The sequence below is a fragment of the Saccoglossus kowalevskii genome, chromosome 12 (assembly GCF_978046115.1).
Source record: "Saccoglossus kowalevskii chromosome 12, keSacKowa6.1, whole genome shotgun sequence".
In the NCBI taxonomy this organism is placed as follows: Eukaryota; Metazoa; Hemichordata; class Enteropneusta; family Harrimaniidae; genus Saccoglossus; species Saccoglossus kowalevskii.
The window spans coordinates 34,394,504-34,408,927 of record NC_140652.1 but is presented as its reverse complement, the minus strand read 5'-3'; the positions used below and the strand labels follow the sequence as shown (position 1 = coordinate 34,408,927).

The 14,424-nt window shown below is 35.5% G+C and overlaps 1 protein-coding gene across 2 annotated transcripts in view; it reads left to right on the top strand.

The window, feature by feature from the left end:
- Positions 1–2,172: 2,172 nt before the first annotated feature.
- Positions 2,173–14,424, top strand: part of LOC102807462 (acetylcholine receptor subunit alpha-1-B-like) — a 35,721-nt gene continuing 23,469 nt past the window's right edge. For both annotated transcript variants that reach the window (XM_078009348.2, XM_085506603.1), the window contains exon 1: positions 2,173–2,372. In XM_078009348.2, coding sequence (XP_077865474.1) covers positions 2,294–2,372 — 79 coding nt within the window. In that variant the 5' untranslated portion in view covers positions 2,173–2,293. The remainder of the gene's footprint in view (positions 2,373–14,424) is intronic.

The window sequence follows — 14,424 nt, the reverse complement described above, 5'->3', positions numbered from 1 at the left end:
ATATAGTTACGTTACAAACTGGCAGATAAAGGGCAAACCGTATTTATGTTTAATTGTCGTATTTATTATTGTCTACATATTCCAAATTGTTATATTTATACCCATTTAATAAGTGTCTATTTGATACATGGATTCTATTTACTATAGTACAACAGCTGTTCACCCTGCATGATAGAATGTAGAGCAATTCACGTTTTCGAGGCCACTTCAAGGAATACGCTTTCCCTGCTTTCGAAGGAGTAGAAATTATTATGTTTCAGAATCGCAATTACTTGAGTTCACATATTTTAAGTGTGATTGCCTATTTTGCAGTTCATGAAGCAGTCGTGTTTATGTGCCAATCAAACATTTTCAGAAAAATCGAACGATTATATCGGCAAGGAATCAAATAGTTTATCGACCACATAAGATATAGATTCCTTATTTACGCTATAATGAAAACCTTTAAAACTAGGTCTTCGAATACAAATAACGAGTCTTTAACTAAGAATTTTGACAGAAATGACATAACTAGTTTTCAAAATTAAAACTTAAACAGTAGCATCACACAATCAAAACGACCTCACTGAAATATACAACTTTGTGAAATTGATCTCAATGTGGCATTTCAAAATTTGTATTAGTCTATCGTCATGTAAGTAAACACAAATGGAATAAAGACATTGAAGATATTGATATTTATACTCTCGCATAGATACATTATAGTGATGATATGAACTCAAAATATGGTACTCTGGGTTGGGTATTTAGGTAATGAGGCCCCGTCCGCTATAGATACTTCCAAAAGAGTTTTCTCCCAAATGGATTTGTTTTATTTCAGCCTTTAGTCTGGAAAAGGTCTATGTTCAGCATCTATCAGTGAAAATAATCCTTGAGGATCCGCCAAAATATGTCCTTCAACAACCATTATTACTGGTAGGAAATTGATTAGCACTATACAATACAAGTGAATAAACAATCTAGTCCGCATATCCGTTTACGTATTTGTCTGGAAAGGAATAGGGGTTCACTGCAGGTACTAATGTAGTTAGTACTCTGGTTTAATAGTAACCCCGGGACGAGATTTGAGTTTCACGAGGAAACAGTACGCACTCAATGAAGACACTCTCGTGTAACATACTACATAAGAATGTGCCATATGCACGTAGCCTATGCCATGATATTTAACACTATAATTTGAAAGGCTGTGGGATACCTACAGACAAAAAAGACTATTCTTAACGGGTGTCGAATCTCACATAAACAGAACGAGTCAATAGGCGAGCATTCTGACTTATCAAATGCAGAATCGCCTCAGAATAAATATGGCACTGTGAAGGGGTCATTATTGATATCGTCAGCATGTGATTGAATACAATAGAATAGAATGAGGTTATTACGAGGACACTGCAAAGTATGCACGAAGACAGTACAGCGGGAGTATCGACCGAAGTGCAGCGGAGGTCGGTGCGACCGCGTACTGTCTGAGACCATATTTTGCAGTATCCTCGTAATAACCTATTATTATACATCTTTTCCTCCCAGGAATACATCTTGGGAATGCCGAATAGTTTAGAACAGATTTGGCGAACTTCTTTGTGTAGGATCCGATCGAACTCTGTGGGCAGCCATGTTTGTGTTTGTATTAGAGGACGCTTACGCACGCAATCGTTCCATATTTGGGATTCGCGTTTCCTAATATGGTAGGATTAAAATATCCAGTGCAATACCGCAAAATTACAGCACGCTGTAACTTATGGCGTTAAGGTGACAGATGCATAATAATATTCTATCATTTGATGAGGTATGGTAATGACGTAACATATTGTCCAAATTTGAGCAATGACAAAGATTTGACATTGGAGTCGAAACTGTTGTTCCCGCAACTTAAAGAAACATATATATAAAGTAATTCGTATGTTACGTAATGCGTCTATCTGAAAATCAAACGTATATGGTCAGCTGCAACACAAGTTGTGAAGTTGCTGAATTTACAAATCAGGGGTATATCAAGTAGTAATAATCAATGTCATATTTGTTGGGTTTATTTCGTTACAACAATAATAACTCACAACGATGTACATCCATGTCGCACTTTTATGATGAGCAACTCCTGTCCCCTCCAAATATAAATGGAATGATCCAGCGAGCCAGATGATCACGTGTCGACAATCGATCCTTTCTCATAAAGAGTGCATTGCGCAACTACTAGTTGCTCTCCAGAAGAATACCCCGGTGACTACTTTGCAATATGTGAAATAACCGTGATGTTGTCATGGTAACGTATGATTTCAACTGACCACTAGTGTGAACAATGGCGACAGAATACATAAGGAATGTTGCTAGGATTGTGACAGTTGCCGTTTGCATTCTCTGCTGTCTAACGGTTAACGGTAAGTATTTACTCACAGGTTGAGATTCTACTACAAATATAGTTACATAGACATTACCTTGCTGTGGCAAGCAATGCACTGGCTTGCAGTATAGACCGCAATTTTTATCTTCGATATTGTTTTCAATTTGTATGCTTCGTAACTACCGAACAAAATCAGATCCAAATGAATCTCGTCAAGTCCGACGAGTATGCTTCGTTCGGACCTGTGCATTGTTGCCACTGTATCAGTTTTCAATATTGGGTGCAGTGGAACTTAGAACTGCCGAACAGACGTTATATCCAATGCATGTTTAATAATAATGCCGCCATACAACGGTATGATCAGTATTCAGATCTCTCGGCGACATCGCGACTAGCGGCTGTATCATCATCGGGTATTGCTCAACCTGCCCATCTTTAGAAGAGTCTCAAATTACTTGAAAGCAATAAACCGTAAATAATGTTGTTAACATCTGTCGACGGTAAATTTTGTGAAAGAAATATGGCCACCATATTATCGTCTCTTTAAGAAGGGAACACCCCACTCGTATAGGGAATGTATCGGCGTGAGTGCACAAATACCATGCATAGGTCTTCTTTCGAAAACATGACTTACTTAAAGCGCGGTACGACTACTAGGATGAGAATCATATTTAAGGTCACTTGTTTTCAAACTTATATTTCACAGTGAAGATGACATTTGGCTATACACATTTTTTGGTTAGCGCTAATTGTAAGTGTTATAAAACGTGTTGCTTTTTCTCAGTAGATCTGAGCATATTCTTGTTTTCTATGGGATATATTTTCCATGGTCAACTTATTCGCTTGCCCGCCATGTGTGAATACCGGTATGTCCCACACGGATAGAGTATCCCCACGCGGTGAATAGTTTGTGTGGTTATTATAAATTTGTAACTGATCGTTTTAAAATAAAGAGTACATTTTAGAAAGACGCATTTTTATTTAGTTCTTCCCTTTACTATTAATTTGTTTGGGTAAATGATAACTATCAACATATCAAAACTGATGTTTTTCTTCAAACGATAATGCACAATTCTCCTAGATTGACAATTGTATATTTTTCCCGCCTAAATTCATGTGCTGCATTTTTTAAATATATAAGTACTTTTTATAATTTTGTTCTCAAACAAATAGTCACATTTTCACATTTTCTGCAAGTCTTAATCAACAGTTATGAACAAAAACTAAAATAAATTTGCAGGTGTTATTTTGTGACATGTGACTAAATTTGACCTTTCGCTCATGTGTGCTCTTTTGGCTGGGTTCTTCCAAAATGTTTTTATGGTACCTTATCTGTGATTAATTGCTCATGAAGATGTTGCAGAAAATCGTATCAGTGGTAAGAGGCTCGTATTTTTCTTAGAAAAACAGTAATTCAAACAAAATTTACGTGATTAGTCACGCACACAGTTATTATAGAAAGTCGATCTGTCCGGAATTATGAACATAACCTGCGAAAAATTCAAAATATTGTGTGATTTATTTATTCCGTGGGCACAGTATGTCAGGAACAACTTACCACTACACCTTAAAACAGATTATGATAATTATGAAAATTGTGTTCAACCTGTGTTGTAATCTGTCCTCATTCCATGCAATGTATTACATATACCAAATATCTGTCAACAGACACACACTTGCAATAGTTACACTACTATTACATTTATAGAAACATCTAATAACATGATCTAATTGTGGGGCAAGTCATCAGTATACGATTTCGATCCCTGCAGTGGTAGCTATGCCAGGTCATCTTACCGGCTTTGACATGTGATGTAAACATCTTGTCTTCCAGTTGTGTGAAGCATGCCTCAGTGGGGGGGGGGGGGTAAATATATAATGCAAAGAACAGTCGTGTTTGTTGACTTCAGGGTTAGATTATTGACCGAGGCATTGAGGTCAATACCACTCTGAATACAAGTTAAATGTTTACATTTATCACGCTTAGTGCAAAGTGTGTGTTTTATTGCGCCGCATTGTACAGTCTAGAGGATTTTAACAATTGACCCAGCTGCTTTGTTTACGCATTTGCTTGCAGTTTATCTTATTACAAACAATAGCTGTACACACATGAATATAATCGTGTTCGATTTCAATGACTGATATAGACAAAGACCTGCAAAATGTCATCAGCTGTGTTTTTTTCAATTGCACCAACAGTGTATTAAGCTATGCAGCCTTAACCACGAGACTACGACCAAACTGCTATGTGTTCGGTACGCAATTAAGGCACAATGGAGAGATAAAATTAGGAAAAGGCACATGATCTACACAAACCTCTCTCAGGGTAATATATTCACTGCACAATGAAGGGGAAAGGGGGAGAATTTACCCACCCAATAATAACAATGACTCACCCCTTATACTCAGTGCAACATGACATATTTAGATTTATCGCCATAATGCAAATATTTTCCCAATTGCATTTAATTTTTATGAAGCTCAAATTACCGCCATGTTGTTACGTGACGGAAATTATGATATGGTTAGTACAGCTAACGTAATAATTCAAATCATAACAATATTTTTGATATTTCCGGCCCGGATATCGACAGACGTCTTCGCACATTTCTGCGATTGTTGTTAATATTCCATTGATGCAAGCAATATGCGTGTGATGGTTTTAAATACATTTGCGCCATTTTCTCGATGAACTCCACTCGTCCAAATACCAGGACAACATGAGGGAACGCCGAGCCAACTTTTTGTCACGATTCAGAAAGATCCCGACATCATTATTGAATATATGGAATGAAATAAATGTTCATTGTGTTCAAACTTAGTGAAAGGATTTGTATAAATACAAAAAAAGAAAATGATTGGAACAATAATGAAGTTATGTTTGTTACACAGTGTTTCATGTAAAAAAAATGGTGTTAGCCTGTTTGTTTGTTTATTTATTAAATGTCGTTTCATCCCATACTTTGTTTACAAATAGTTTAGCGGATGAAAGGTTACAACGTACATAGCTATGCTGTATAAAGGTACTGATATAACAACAAAATTCTACATCATTCACATTATCTTCCATGTCATTGAATTAGCAACGATCAAACGTTCGTTCCTCCCTAGTATATGCGAACTGACAGTGGAAAGTCAGAGAAATGAAAAGTATTAACAGCCGCTCACGTCTCGAAGGTGCCGAAATATTTGGCGTGTTTACGGCTGCGAATAACAAGCGGGCAGCTGATGAAAATGGCTGAACTTTACGTCGCCTTATCCTTCATCACCGGAGTGAAGGCACGTAAACTAAATACTTGATAGGATGCATGCACTGTCGAATATGCGAGAATCTAAATAGGGTCAGCCTGATCTGATAAAATCAATCTTACAAGGTAGCAAAGTATGTGACTTAAGAAAACAGTTTCTCTCTGCAGTATTAACAAATAGTACAATTTATTCAGTCGAGAAGACCACACATCGAAAAATCAATTAAATCAGCCGGAAAACAGAAATTATAATTTATAACTATATTTAAAACAAATTATATGTAATTAATTATCGTTGAAACAAGGCAAGTGTTTCGTCTTATGTTTGTCTTTGATTTAGGTATTAATCGATTTCCCAACAATCATATCCGGTTAGCCTATTTTGGGTGATAATGCTAATAAATAAATATAAGTGCAAATGACTATTTTAAAGTTGTATTCATACACTGCAAATCACTGAGGTGCCACCCACTGGCCAATTGTATATACCATAAAGTATTGAAATTGTAAATGAGTGATGACAAAATTAGCTTTGTAAAATAAAATTCGCGGATTTCCTTAATTGGGCTAGATTTGAAAACAATATATACTCACTGAGTTTTAATTTGTAGATATGTTTATCTAAAAAATTAAACCCTCCAGTACCCTAAAAATAAAATGAGCGGAGTAGTGTTGAAATGTTGTATGTTTATATCATTTTAGCTAAAATAACATTATTTGAATACATTTCTCGTTTAGGGGGAATGATATTCTGCATGGTGAGAAAGCAACTTGAAAGTGTGTTATCATTGACGCATTTCGAGACAAACCTGAAGCCACTGACTAAATCAGTAAATAAAGTGTAAATGAGATTTAATATTTATTTCAGTTCCAAACTTTGAGTTAAGGAATCATTTTGTGGTTGTTAAAATGCACGCAATTTAAGATCGCATTTGTGTGTTCTATTAATTAATTCATAACGAACCGCACATTACATCAGATACGGTAGTACCTAATCCACCAAATGTTGAATTATGTAAGCTTGGATAATTGGCAATTACCTCATGTTTGTGTGTTCACACTGATACTCTGATGTACAAAACAAATACGTCTGTATTCTATATTCAACACTATTCCAACGGCAACCAGACGTATTCTAACTTCTGGCGTATTAAACAAAGGTCAACAAATGCATATCCAACCAAATATGTTTCTACAGTGGAATATAAAAAACGTTTAATAATAATTTAAATCATTTAGAAAAAAAACAAAACATTTTTTATTGTATAAGTGTTCTGACTAAGATTTGAATCTGATCTTATAAAAATATAAAACACATAAAACATGATACCCGTGAAAGCAGCCAATAACACTTGGTATTTCGGATTGTGCAAATATGTGAAAGTACACTAATAAATAAAATGATTTACTACATGTCATGTGACGTCAGCTTATCTACATAGTACAAATATTTACCCAATATAAGTATTTTATGATGGACAATAGATGATTGTGACTGATGTGAAAATGAACATGTTGTTTAATTTGTTAAGCAATCGAAAACATGTACCGTTTAAGTCGTTGTAAAAATGGAACATTTACAAGGATTGTGGTGCGGGTGATATTCTATCAGATTACAACACACTAGGCTCGTACGAAGTCTGATTATGACGCGTTTGTTCATCGTCGCGCGCATACAAACTAACGAGCGTGACAAGTGCAGCTTTAGCAAAATTTCACGTTATTTCAAACCTAATATTTAGATTGTTACTTTTGGATGCTTTTAGCGAACATTGCACGACTGACTAAATACCACATACTCTGACAAAATACCACATAACACTGAACCCCACAAATTTATTCCTTTGAAACACAATAACCCTGTACTGATTAATTGCTCTAGCATTTTACATCCGGGAAAAATATTCAAGTAATAATAATATCAAGTAATTTCGTTATTTGTTTAATGCGTCGCTTATTCCACTTATTCCAGTTGCAATATTGGTTCTGTGAATTTGTATCAATCGTTGAATGCCCTTGGACGTGTATCTGGATTAAAAAAGTACATATCGGATCGGAGCATAATATTGCCTATGTGGCCATTGCCCAGCAAAAACAAAATATAATACTAAGTAAACAAATGTGATTTGAAACTAATCAGTACACATATTATTACCTCTAGTAAGAAGACACATTGTATCTAAAACAGGGTTGCAATATTTATTCAGAATTAGTTCTAGTTCACTTCCGGTGAAATTAATAACAGCATAAGTATGTACTTAAGTGAATAAAGCTTTGAATGTGTCGGGAATTCGTATCTTTAATGTTATAGCTGTCATTAAGATCATTTCGATAAATGGTCTAAACTGAAGTTAATTACAAATAGATTTTTAATTTATAGGAACAGTTGGGGGCTTGATTTATCAAAAGTCACATACTGGGTGCAATTATGGGATGGCCGGGTGAGCAGTAGGGATATCACATAGCTTCGTTGGGTAAACAAGTATGTTACGACGACTCTATCTATAAGTTATGGCGTCAAAGTTTAAACTTTATTATTATTCCACCGCGCTAATGGATTTTTTCTCATTATCAGCGTTTAGCTTAATAATGAAGCAGTCGTCAACGGTTTTCTGACTTAAGTGAAAACGCCTGATTATGTTTATTGAACCTGTGTTCGTATAAATACACACTCTAAATATACCATATATCTTTTCCGAACATCTTATGTCAATGGATACCGAAACGCATTGCGTTATCGTCACAGAAAACATGGATGATTTCAAAGTCTGTCGTTTTGCTCTATACATCAGTGCTTATCGGCTATAGGATGTTATGTCTCTTTGTTCGATATAGGAGTGATATTTTCTTAACACAACTTGAACTGCGTTATCATCCGTACATAACTTACTTATGTATGAATTGAGATACTGTCTCTGCATCTGTTTGTTGAATACTGACACTTTACCATATTCGCCATAATATACACCGACCAAGTTCGGAGCTTTACGAGCTTTGCTCTGACAGAGTTATTCATGTACGTTCTAATATTCGCATGCGGCATTTTATGTCCAATTTGCCTATTAAACAAGACATGAATATCATAGTTTTCGTGTTTGAGGAATACTAGAAATAGATGCTTCGCCGAGAGCGGATTTCGCAACCATCACAGCTTTCACGTTATCAGTTTTTTGGTGAAGATACCAGGGTCAGAACATGCGGTCCTGGCCATCATGTCATCCTGGTTGGATGATTATAGTTATACTATAATGTCTATTGCATTTATTTTTGATATATTGAATATCTAACTATTTTAATTCATATCATGGTGTTGATGTCCCCCAATGATCTACATATACAATCATTACATGTGCTACATTATGTTAAACGTAATTGATTGAAGATAAATTTTAAGTTTTTCTGAATTGTAATGTGTTTTGATTAGACTAAAAACAACAGCAAAACCATGCTCTGCGATAAAAAAAAATAATAACACCCTTTTACCTCTGTAACTTATCCTACGCATTGCACTGGTCACTGGTCAGTTACCTCTAAAATTATACAAGACAATCTGGTGGTTTAGAACGTCTAACACCTTTGATAAATAAAAATTGCTGCAATATTACACTTAAAGAGACAGGAGCTTCTTTCGTGTGGAATTTCCTGCCCAATGTGAAAATTTATTTTAAAATTTCGGCCGAAAATAGACCAACGAAAAACTTAAACATTTATTGCAATTGAGGAAAAAATAGATAACACTTCTAAGTTCAGCTGGCTTGTAGAAGCAACTTAATGTTCATCTACACACAGTATTGTAAGCAAAAATACAGTGTAAAACAACAGGCATTTCATAATGCGCTGCAACTGCGTGAAAATGAAGCAAAAAACAGAACGTGAATTTTGAAACTGAAATTTTATGAAAAGTGGAGGGTGCGTGGGATATAAATGAATAACATAGTGTCAAACATTATGAATAAAAAGTTGGTCTGCATGCCAACCAGAAAAGTTAGTACCAATAACCATGCTAGTCACATTTCTCGAACTGAATCCCATCATGCATAAAGTGGAACATTCCTTCCAAAAGGCTTAATAATTAGCGAACATGAAAAAAATATTAATTATATTTTTATCTCAGAAAGATTTTGCTATTCTGAAGAGTTTGGGACGATGGTATGTATGGTTAAGTACACATTCGTAATCTGTCATCTCTAAATGTTTCAAATAATATAGTCAAATTCATGAAAACGTTGTGAAAATTATTAAGACTGTAAAATCGGAGTCACCAAACAAAAAGAACGCAGCGATACCAAAAATCGCATTTCGAAAGCGAATATTTACGAACTGATTTGCAAGTAAGAAAAGTAACAGTAATAGTAATGGTAATTCTTATTATGGAATAATTTGAAAAAGTATGATTTATAATATCATTCATATGCACTTGTATAACAGCTAATGGGTAACTAACTTATTGTTGAACATTTATTTTGCATTTATGAAAAATGATTTAACATGGAATATATTTCCAAACTTGTTCATAATTGAAATCAACATGAGATCATATCTGAAGAACATGTTAGATGTCTTGATGAAGTAACAAGTAACATAATATCCGCTATAATATAAATTAAGCTGTTATCATTGAGTTAAATCTATAACTCCATGCTCCATGGAGAGCAAAAACATATTGCAAGTTCAAAATAAATAACTAGATTCGATAACGAGCGCTTTTTGGAAAATGTCCTTGTCACAATATAATTAAGCGTACACCATGGTGTGAATCTAAGAGTCATTATCTATTTAATCCCAGTGTGATGTTGTGTGTAATGTACTTACAATTAAATACCTATTTCATTAATTTAGCAATCATATGTTATTGATCTTCTCTAATTGAGATAAATTTATTTTGGGGAAGTATTTCCGCTCATTTCGAGGGAGTTCAGTAGGCGTGCATTACGACACTCAATATACATGCCTCGATGCCATGATATTAAAGGGCGGTGGTCGTCGTCCTGCGCATGTGCGACATCATTTGTGTTGATGAACATCGATTTTCCCAGCACGCTCTTCTAATGGAAATCACAAGTATGAGGTTTGACCTGGGTGCGACTTGCACTAATTACCGCTGGTGACTCCTTCGATACCTTCAAACTACCTAAAATACTTCATTAAAGCTTGGTAACATCTTGGACACAGGTAGAAAATTATTTAGAGGTAAACGGCAATATTTACATAAAATTTTCTCAGAAAGATATAATTTTGGGCATACCTTTAAATTCAAACAGAAATCACCTCTGCCTTTTAAATTTTCTGATACTTTTTAAGAAATTGTATATTATGCGGTGTAAATGGAAACAGGTGCAGCCAAGTATACGGGCATGGAAAAATACTTTGATTTTAACCTTTAATATTGAGTATTCCAAGTCCATACAGAAAGATTCTCTACATGGATTCAAAAGTACATGGGACCCACTATTTGATTCAATGGAGTTACTCTAAATTGTTTTGTTTTTTCATTGTAATTTTTACGTTGTTATGTTATTTTGTATTTGTACTGTTTTAATATCATATAAAAGTAATGATAATAAAAAAAAAGCTTGGTAACATCTCACTTTGTACTCATTGATCTGCGCAATAGTAAAAGTCGCCATCTTTGTTTATATGAGACCATATATCACGCGCATGCACAATATTGTACTGTTTGAGTGTTTGTATATTTGTACCCATTTTTATAGAACGTTAAATTTTCAACAACAAAAAAATGCATATGCATATAAACTCGTTACTGATCCAGAAGGGGAAATACATTATTGTCTGTCTTCGAAGTTGTATACCTGTATACACGATCACTGGCAAACATTTCCCAAATCACCCTTGGAATGCTAGACTTTATTCAATGTCAATCATGAAAAGATCTTAAAATATTAGAATAGATGACACATTAGTCCTTGAGTACTTTTCAAGCTTGATCGTTGCATGAGTTGGGACTGCCCATTATCGAATTGAGGAACTAGACTGACGAAAACTTTCAAAGAATACCAACGAAAAACGAAGTAACCAGAGTTTAGCTATGTTTTAGTATTCATTTGCCTTTTCACAATCGAACAGGTCTAGTCAGACAATGTGTGGGCGGGGGTCTTCACGCAATATTCTGTTATAAATAGATCTTTCGTACATCGTTACTGACTTTCCAAATTATATAAAAATACGACTAGCTCTCTCTCTCTCTCGCAGCGTATTTCACTAATGCGCACTTATTAAGTATATCATAGGTTGGTAGTCAGGTTTTTAAATGAACTACTGCTATGTTATTGCTCAATATTGGAAAAGGGAATACACTGATAAAAAAAATAATTTAATTTTCATTACATTTAATTTTCAAGAATATTTTTGATATTATAGCGAGGTTTGCCCACAAGGACTAGTGAGATATTAGCTTTAATAGTTTTCACGAAATTAAAATTGTTTGTGTGTGTAACGATAATTGCTTAATAACATAACAATTCGCCGCCAAGAATTCGTACCTAGAATATCAGCGTGTAGGCTCTGTTTGCGAATCGATTATGCCTGCACAATTTATGCGCCGTCAAATAACTTACCCTCATTGCTCCATTTTAAAAAATCCACCAATGCGTATTAATAAGCATCATGTCAGGTTCCAATAACATTTGATTCAGAGTATCTGAGAAAATGTTGGAGATAAATTAATAAACCCACATTCAGGCTGCATTTAAACTGGAATTAACTAAGAAGTTCATACACGTGCACAACATTCTTTACGGGAACGGTTCCGTGTTTCAATATTTCCAGTTCGATGCAAACAACGTGCGTTGTTTATTTAGAATGGCGTATGGTTTAGTTACTGCTAGGGGTCAACATTGGTACTATAAACATTCCTATTGATAGGTCTGTGTCAGAGGCGGCGACACGAAATTTGTCATGATGGGCGAGATCTACTCACCAATATTGCGCCGAAGACGCTGCCTTAATAGGGGGTCCGGGCATGATCCTTCTTAAACATTTTGAAATCTAGGCTTTCTGAAACGCTATTTCCTGCATTTTGAGGGACAATGTTTGCTGACACAGATGGTTTCAGCTTGAATTTGGAGGGCCCCCTCCCAACAAGTTTTCGAGGGAACAACTCCCTCCGTGCCGCCGCAACTGTTTGTGTTCTTGCAGTGGTAGTTTGACGATCTTTCAAATGCGCTATGCAGTGTGGGCATGCAAATACTGGCAGTTCTATACATGTACTGCAGATTATTCAATCATTTGCCTTGTAATAACATTGGTATAATGAAAGATGCACAGCTAGTAGCAATAATTAAATTGATAAACGAGAAATACTGTCGAAGGACAAATTTACAGTGTATTCCAAATCAGGTATACCCCGGATTTTAACTACCGGGGGACCACGTGTTAACAGACATTCACAACTCACGTGGCGTGGATCAATGTTGCCACTGACTTTCATTGGCTCTCATTATAACGTGTCAACGCACTTCAGTGGGGTGCCATTTTGACATGGCCTCTTTCCAAATATGTGTGTCGAGTCCATTAACGTTAGCACTAATAATAAATACACGGCGAAACAAAACACACTGTCATCGATATAAGTGACCTTTCTCATCTTCTATGTCATGGAAATTTGTTCATTCCATTTTATTTAAAACACTGTCTCGAATTAAAAGCGCCAGTGGCGAAACTAACATAATACAGGAAAGAAGAAGAACCAAACCGACAATAATTCTGTCTGCTCGATAAGCGTCATCGACGAAGTCAATCATCTCTACACGGTGTCTATGATTTCTATTTATGTATGCACAGATTATATAGGCTTGATTTACATTAGGAATATTTGACTCGAACAGTCTCTACAATATTCTCTTCAATTTATTTAAAATACACCCACTAAGCCACGACATCTGATACACACTACATTTTCCCTTCTCGACATTGTGACAAAGACATTTCGTTTTCAGGGGAAAATGAAAATAACGTATTGTGAATCCAGTAATGTGATAAGAATATTTCATAACGGAATATGCACACCAATAATAATTTTGATAATTACTGATTACATGTGAATATTAAAGACAAACACAATTCTCACCATTCTACACCGTATCACACCTTATCACAATTCTCAACACCACATCATACAATACACTACACTACACCAACTACACCTAACTACACTACACCTAACTACACTACACCTAACTACACTACACCTGTCTACGCTACACCTAATTACACTACATCTACACTACACTACACTACACTACACTACACTACACTACACTACACTACACTACACTACACTACACTACACTACACTACACTACACTACACTACACTACACTACACTCTACACTACACTATACTACACTACACTCTACACTACACTCTACACTACACTACACTACACTACACTACACAACACTACACTACACCTAACTACACTACATCTAACTACACTACACCTAAGTACGCTACACCTAACTACGCTACACCTAACTACACAACATCTACACTACACAACACTACACCTGACTACACTACATCTAATTACACCTAAATAGATCTAACTACACTACACTACACTACTCTACACTACACTACACTACCTCTAACTACACCTAACTACACTACACAACACTACACAACACTACACCTAACTACACCTAACTGCACTACACCTAACTACACTACACCAAACTACACCTAACTACACTACGCCTAACTACACTACACGTAACTACACTACACTACACTACTTCTAACTACCGAAGGAGTATGTATCTGATACTATGCAAGTATGCAACATATGTTTCATGATCAATAAGATGCAGTTTAGTGTCACTG